This window comes from Aegilops tauschii, chromosome 1 (assembly GCF_002575655.3).
Source record: "Aegilops tauschii subsp. strangulata cultivar AL8/78 chromosome 1, Aet v6.0, whole genome shotgun sequence".
Lineage (NCBI taxonomy): Eukaryota > Viridiplantae > Streptophyta > Magnoliopsida > Poales > Poaceae > Aegilops > Aegilops tauschii.
In genome coordinates this window covers 272,519,717-272,527,188 of record NC_053035.3, presented here as the reverse complement: position 1 = coordinate 272,527,188, position 7,472 = coordinate 272,519,717, and the positions used below count along the sequence as shown (strand labels likewise).

The window sequence follows — 7,472 nt, the reverse complement described above, 5'->3', positions numbered from 1 at the left end:
AACAAAATTACAAATACAAACTATGTGAATAGTAAGTTTAATACAGTAGCACTTTTTTGTTTTTATTTGTTTTGAATACCATGAAAGTCATTTTGTCGCGAAACTTTATGGTGAGTGATACTTTGGACAATGTTTGTTTCGACCAAGTTTCACATTTTATGAATTTTCTACTATTTTTATGTATTTTTTGAAATTCAGGTGTGACTAGGTTCCGTTGTGTATATTCGTAGTGTGGATCACGCTCCAGCCAGCCGATATTGGCGATTGCTGAGAAATTTTTTATTCGCAAGAGCAACGGAACCAGTACAACAATCAGTAACACACTCTGGTGTTGGCAACGTAGCATTGCAGACTCCGAGCTGATGATGTCTAAACACGTGGTTATGGGCAGCTTAGTTGCCTCCTGCCGTGGCCGGTGCCGCAGCCTGCGCCTGTCTCATCTTGGCGAACTCGACCACTCTTTCGACGGCCGGCAGGACAGCCTTGGCGGCGTCCAGCGCGCCGAAGCGCTCCACCCAGGCCGCCAGGAAAGGGCTCTTGGCGTCGTCGAAAAGCCGCATGCCATACAGCGCCGCGCCGGCGTGCACCCAGACGACCAGACCGCCGAGCGTCACGTCCAGGTACCCAACCCTGTCGCCGCCGAAGAAAGGCTTCCCCTTGGAGCACGTCTTGAAGGCCGCCTCCATGGTCTCCACCGCCACGAGCGTCTGCTTCAGCCCCTCCGCCTTCTCCTCCTCCGTCTTGCCCCTCGCGGCCTGCAGCCAAGACGCCAAGAGCTGCGCGCGCGCACGCACACATCTCGTCAGCTAATAAGCAACCTCCGACACACATAAATACCAGGGCACGGCGGCACTGTTAACCTAGGACATGGCATAGTACCTTGTCGTCGACGTAGGCGGCCCAAAAGCGAGCGACGGCGCGCTCGTAGGGGTCGGCGGGGAGGAGAGGCGCGCCGTTGCCGCTGAAGGCCTCGTCGATGTACTGCACGATGACACGCGAGTCGCAGACGGGCTTGCCGTTGTGGATGAGCACGGGCACCTTCTTCTCCGCCGGGTTGGACTCGAGGAGGAGCTGGCTCTTGTTGGCCAGGTCTTCCTCGACGTCCTCGAAGCTCAGGCCCTTGAAGCTGAGCGCCAGCTTCGCTCGCATGACGAACGGGCTCGCGAACGTGCCGAGTAGCTTCAGCTCATCGCCTCCTCCGGCCATTTTCTACTAGCACGGTACTACTGTAGTTGTGTTGGAATCTGTTTAGTTGTACTGTGTTCTGCATCTGTTCATCAGAGCAGGAGGAGCCGCGTATATATTGTGCTCTGATTGTTTAACTGGTTGCAGACGCAGGAAGTCTTCGGGTGACAACTCCAATGTTCACAATGTTTGACCAGGCTGAGTGATTCCAAGATTGGTTTGTGGAGCGCGTAAACAACGTTATCTTGTCGAGATGCGTATATCTTGGAGAAGAAGCCAGGGAGGGAGTAAACAACATCTAATCCTGACAAGGTGCATACCTTGGAGACGAAGAAGCCTATGGAGTCAGTCTGTCTTTTGTCATGCGAAGGCGATGCCTTATGCTGGTCGTTTTTCTAACTTGGCTTCAGGGGAGCCAAGGAGCCCCACTTCCCACGAACATACAAGATGTACTATTTGACACGGCACGATGAGCTATGTTTCTTCATCTACAATGTACAATAATGTGTTTGTGTGCGAACACAACATATGGACTGGAAGATATTGGTAAAGTCAAAGAAGTTGGTTAAATTAACATACTGATTTGTTTTCAAAAAATTGCATACCGAGATCAAGAAACCTGCTGATCATTAATAATGATCTAATACGCAGAGGTGGTATAGCAGTTGTGCTATATCGAGCAAGTACAGATTGTAATTAACAATTCGGAGGGGGTTTGGTTGCAACAGTAGCGGGCGCAGAGCAACATCGGGAGGAGGGAGCGCGAATAACATGGAGAGTTTTCAGGTCAACAGTAGCGGGCGCAGAGCAACTTTTAGCGGATCCCGTAAAACGCCCCGACCCGTAAATAACCGTCAAAATACGGGTCGGCGCGGAAAATCACGCCTGAACAGAGCCCGCAAATGCGGCCGGCCCGTAAAAATTTTGAGGAGCGCGGCAAAAACTTGAACCCGCGAATACACGGGCTTGCCCCCCCCCCCCCGCCCCCCGTCGGTGCCCTGCATATAGCGGTAGCGGTTGGTGAGGGGGACATTTCAGCCCGCGCTTTTCCCCACCAACCACCTCCCCTCTCCCCCTCGCCCCGCCGCTGGACCGCCACCCAAGATTCTGGTGAAAGTAGCCGGCGGGAGCACGCCGAAAGGCCACCACACGCACGAGGTTGCCCTCCGCCACCCCCTCCTGCGTCGGCGGGCTGGAAAGTTGCGGATCTACGGCCCTTCATCGTGTGCGGCCGGATTTGGCATTTCCGGTCGCCGGTGGCTGCGCCAAGCTATGGAGTGGTCGGGAGCATCTCGCGCAGCCCCGGCAAGGTCGCATCTCCGCATGCATGTACGGGTTCGTCCTCCCGCCGCCGCCGACGGTTTGCGGGCATGAATTCGGCTGGTCGTCCACCGGGCTCGGCGCTCGCACAGCGGCTCTGTGACTCGCCGATGTCGTTCATACAGTGCGACGACTGCACGCGGACAGTGCTGCGGCTAACCTCGGGCACGCTGAAGCACCCTGGGTGAGTGTTCTTCAAATGCGAAAACGACGGGGTACTTGCTGTTTTTGTTCGGCTCGTTTTGATAGCTCATTTTTTGGTTCAATTGCGGTAGCTCTTTTCGAACATGCTCATTCATGTGTGTAGGAAGATGGATACTCATTTTGGTTTTGGGAAGGCGAATACATTGATTTATTGATAGAAAGAAACTTAATAGACGTCCGTGCCCTCCTTAGTAGAATCGAAGGCAATGATGCGGCTGCATGTGCAACTAGAGGGGAAGCAACGCCTACTTCTTTCAAACCAAAGATGAAGAAAGAAGAATGCAAAATCAAGAATTCAAAGATCAACAATGAATGCATGGAGAAGATATTAGTCCAACTAGTGGGAGCAGTTATGGAAGTTAGAAATCATCTAAAATGCATACTTATGGTTCTTGTTTTCTTTGGTCTTACTATTCTAGCAAAGATTTGGTGATGTCTTATGTACCCATTGTCGTTGAAAAAGCAAAGAAATGCATTATGTTGGATCAAATTGAGGTGCAATTTAGATTTTCCGGGCCGGGAGGAGCGGCGCCAGACCAGACCCCGCAAAGCCGACCCGTAAAAGAGCATATTCCGTGAATATCCTTTTTTACGGGTCTGTTATGCGGGGTCTGCATCTGCAGCCGTGCGCGCTGGCCCGCGAAGCCGTTTTTTCGCGAACTGCAAACGCATTTTGCGCCGACGGGGTCTGCTAGAGATGCTCTGAAGATCATCATTTTTCTTCCATCTCGTTGGTGTATCTGTTTGAAGCAAGTGATGCCTGAATAATGCACTCACACGACACATCTCTGCATAAATCTCCAACGATATTTACCACTTCAAAAATAAATCAACCTTATATATCCGCCCAACATCAAACGACACTATTTATCGAAACTGCTCTGTTTCGTGGCCGATATGCACCCGACACTTGAATCCAGCTGGGTAGAAGTATACTCCACCATAATGTGCGCTCTGACGTGCAAGAATAGAATAAATTACATCGATTAGTACATCGTGTTTGACTCGTCGACTTCCCCAACATAACCCCACTTGCTCTGATCCACCAAATACCAAAACGAAACACAAGCCAAAAGGAGCTCAGCTCTCACACTGAGACACACAGCCACATACAAACACAGGTGATGGCAGGAGGAGACGAACTGAAGCTGCTCGGCTCGTGGCTAAGCCCATTTGCCACTAGGGTGAAGCTTGCCCTCACCCTCAAGGGCCTGAGGTACAAAAACGTGGAGGAGGACCTCTCCAACAAGAGCGAGCTGCTCCGCAGCTCCAACCCTGTGCACAAGAAGGTGCCAGTGCTTATCCACAACGGCGCTCCCGTGTGCGAGTCCACAATCATCCTGCAGTACATCGACGAAGCATTCGCCGACATCGGCCCCTCCCTCCTCCCCTCGGACCCCCACCAACGTGCCGTCGCTCGCTTCTGGGCCGCCTACATCGATGACAAGGTTTCACACGTTACTCTTCTCATCTTAGCTACGTGGTATCGAGATCAATTTATGGTTTGGGGCTTCGACATTTAGAAGGTGATTTTACTGATCATTGAAGTGATGCGCGTGTATGCAGCTCGTGATCCCATGGGTGCGGTCGTTCAGGGGCAAGACGGAGGAGGAGAAGTCTGAGTGGATGGAGCAGACGTTCATCGCCGTGGAGGCCCTGGAAGGAGCCCTGAGGGAGTGCGCGAAGGGCAAGGGCTTCTTCGGCGGCGACAATGTCGGGCTCGTCGACGTCGTGCTAGGCAGCCTGCTCACGTGGGTGCACGCGACCGAGGTGATGTCGGGGACCAAGATGTTTGACCCTTCTAAGACCCCACTGCTGGCCACGTGGATGGAGCGCTTCGACGAGCTTGCCGCTGCCAAGGCCGTCATGCCGGACGTTAACAGGATGGTCGAGTTCAAGACGAGGCAGGCGCAGGCCATCTCTGTCGCTGCAGCTTCACAGCGTCAGTAAACTAAGCTGGCATTAGGTGTTGGAACTACTAGGAATGCCCATGTACCCGTTATGTGAGGATTTATTTTGCATATTTGCTTAAAAATAATTTACACCGTATTGTTCTAATGTACTGTATCTTTTGATCGTCATTTGTGTGTGAATCTATAAGAATAACTCTTTACACAAGCAAGAGTCATGGAGTTTCTACACTCGTTCTCAAATGCACCCTCGTGAAATATAAAATATAAACATATATAGTTTAGAAATAAAAATATTATTTTTTTGGCAACAAATATTGTTGAATTACCTTCCTGCTTGCAAATTTTCATGATGAGTTGTCCGAAGAACACTTTCAGTGTGTCATGAGCTGATGTGCTCAGATTTTAAAGGATATTTATTTTGAAATGAATAAAGTATTTAGTTAGATATTTCCTCCGTCTCAAAATAAATGTCGCAGACTTAGTACAACTTTATTTTCTAAGAAGTGAAACTATTCAAATGGCAAGACCAGAAATACGAATTCCAAAAAGAATACAAGTAGTAAATGATGTTAAAACTTCACAAAATATTACAAATGATCTTAAAACCTTCACAAAATATCACATGCATTAATTATCCTTGGCACCATTACAACAAAAATCGACATACAAACAACAATCATATATGCTATATAGAAAACATGCACTTTTTTTTATTCAATGGAAGTCACGTCCCCATGATGTTTACTTGGTCTCTGAAGCAGCGGCGGCGGCAGCAGCCTGTGCTTGTCTCTTCTTGGCAAATTCGACCACCCTATCAACTTCTGGCAACGCCGCCTTGGCAGCATCGAGCTTGCTAAAGCGCTCCATCCACGCTGCCAGGAGCGGAGTCTTAACAGGATCAAATATCTTGGTTCCGGATATCACTTCTGTCGCGTTCAACCAGGAGAGCAGGCTCCCAAGTGAAATGTCCACAAGCCCGACGGTCTCACCACCAAAGTAGCCCTCTCCCTTGGAGCACTCCCGCAGGGCTCCTTCCAGTGTCTCCACCGCGGCAAATGTCTGCTTAAGCCCCTCGGACTTCTCCTCCTCTGTCTTGGCCCTCAACGACTGTACCCATGGGGCGACGAGCTACACAAAATCACATTACATTAGTAAAATCAAACCCCGAATGCCCGTGCCATAAATTTCAATGCACAAAAAGAGAGATGTGAAACCTTATCGTCAACGTAGGCGGCCCAGAAACGGGCAATGGCGCGTTCGTAGGGGTCAGAGGGAAGGAGAGCGGGGCCGATGCCGGCGAACGCCTCATCGATGTACTGAACGATGATCACTGACTCGCAAATGGGTTTTCCGTTGTGGACGAGCACGGGCACCTTCTTGTGCACCGGGTTCGAGCTGAGGAGGAGCTCGCTCTTGTTGCTAAGGTCCTCTTCGACATCCTCGAAGCTCAGGCCCTTGAAGTTCAGCGCAAGCTTCACCCTGGTGACAAATGGACTTGCCCAAGCGCCCAGCAGCTTCAAGTCATCTCCTCCGGCCATGGTCTCCTGCTAGATCTGTGTATGAAGGTTGAGCTGCTTGTTTTGGCTTGTGTTTCGTCACGTGGTTGTTGGATCAGAGTTATATGGATCATCTATATATAGTGTCTGGGTTGCTAGTTTGGATGCGTCATCCGTGATGCTTGCAAACTGGGAGCATGCAAGCAAGATCCCCATGATGGACATGCCCAACTTGGAGAAGAAGGCTAGGTAAACTGACACATCTGTTTGGTATAGTCTGTACTTAGGCCAACTCCACCGCGCGACCCCATTTTGTCCGGGTGTGTCCGTTTGGGGTAAAACGGACATACCAGACGACCCAGCGGCAGACCCCATTTTACTTTTTCATCCGTTTCGTGTCCGTTTCACCTCATCTCTGGACCAAAGTTGGTCTCGTTTTGAGGCCAAAGCGGACACAGACGGACACTCTCTAGCCACTTCTCCTCCGCCTCGGTCCGCTTGCATGTGCAGTGTGACCCGCCTGTCATACAAATAAAAAAGGCCCATCTTCCCACCCACCCATACAAATAAAAAACGGAGCGGCACGGGCGGGGCCCCGACGACGGCGAGGCCGCACCCGGCGAGCGCACGCGGCCGCTGGTGGTTGCGGCACCGGCTGGGCGCGAGGGCACGGGGGGCGGGCGAGCGGGCGAGCAGCGGTAGGAGGGGCTGCCAGGCGGCAGCGGGCGCGGTGCGCGCGCGCTGCTGCGGGCGCGCGTGGCGGCGGGCGGCGGCTGCGGCGCAGCGGGTGGGGCGAGCGGGGCGGGCGCGGGCGAGGCGGCGGCGGGGCGAGCGGGCCGGGCGGGGCGAGCGGGGCGCAGAGGGCAGGGCGCGGCGAGCGGGGCGAGGCGGGCGGGCGCGGCGAGCGAGGCTGCGACGGGCGGAGCGGGGCGCGGAGGGCAATGGGCGGCGAGCGGGGCGAGGAGGGCAGGGCGCGACGAGCGGGGCGAGGCGGGCGGGCGCGGCTGCGGCGGGGCGAGCGGGCCGGGCGCGGCGTCGAGGCTGCGGCGCGACGAGGCGGTGACGAGCGCGGCGCACAGGTGGGGACGAGCGAGCATGCGGATGTTTTGGATCGCTCTGCCGTGGTGGGCACCTCGAACGCAAGCCGGACACGTATGTCCGTTTTTATTTCCTTACCATCTTAAACGGACGTCCATCGTGTGGTGGAGTTGGCCTTATCAGTTTGAATAGTTCGGTCAAACCCAACCTTTGACCGCTAGCTTAAGAGGCCACGTAGGTTGGGGCATTGACTCCCGTGACGTATCGACTTATGTCTTTGTGCATTGCGGCACAAGCCAACGTTCGTATAGCATGA

The 7,472-nt window shown here is 53.0% G+C and overlaps 3 protein-coding genes across 3 annotated transcripts; 1 reads left to right on the top strand and 2 right to left on the bottom strand.

Annotated features, from left to right (window-relative positions):
• Positions 1-257: 257 nt before the first annotated feature.
• Positions 258-1,302, bottom strand: LOC141020493 (probable glutathione S-transferase GSTU6). Its single transcript, XM_020332300.4, has 2 exons — positions 880-1,302; positions 258-776 (listed from the first exon to the last, which is right to left on the bottom strand). The coding sequence occupies exons 1-2, from the start codon at positions 1,204-1,206 to the stop codon at positions 393-395; spliced, it is 711 nt and encodes a 236-aa protein (XP_020187889.1). The 5' UTR covers positions 1,207-1,302; the 3' UTR covers positions 258-392.
• A 2,464-nt stretch (positions 1,303-3,766) lies between these two features.
• LOC109773603 (probable glutathione S-transferase GSTU6) lies at positions 3,767-4,827 on the top strand. Its single transcript, XM_020332301.4, has 2 exons — positions 3,767-4,157; positions 4,276-4,827. The coding sequence occupies exons 1-2, from the start codon at positions 3,834-3,836 to the stop codon at positions 4,657-4,659; spliced, it is 708 nt and encodes a 235-aa protein (XP_020187890.1). The 5' UTR covers positions 3,767-3,833; the 3' UTR covers positions 4,660-4,827.
• A 402-nt stretch (positions 4,828-5,229) lies between these two features.
• On the bottom strand, positions 5,230-6,236 carry LOC109773602 (probable glutathione S-transferase GSTU6). The gene is made up of 2 exons (XM_020332299.3): positions 5,837-6,236; positions 5,230-5,750 (listed from the first exon to the last, which is right to left on the bottom strand). Exons 1-2 carry the CDS (start codon positions 6,158-6,160, stop codon positions 5,364-5,366), a joined length of 711 nt encoding a protein of 236 aa, XP_020187888.1. The 5' UTR covers positions 6,161-6,236; the 3' UTR covers positions 5,230-5,363.
• Positions 6,237-7,472: the final 1,236 nt, after the last annotated feature.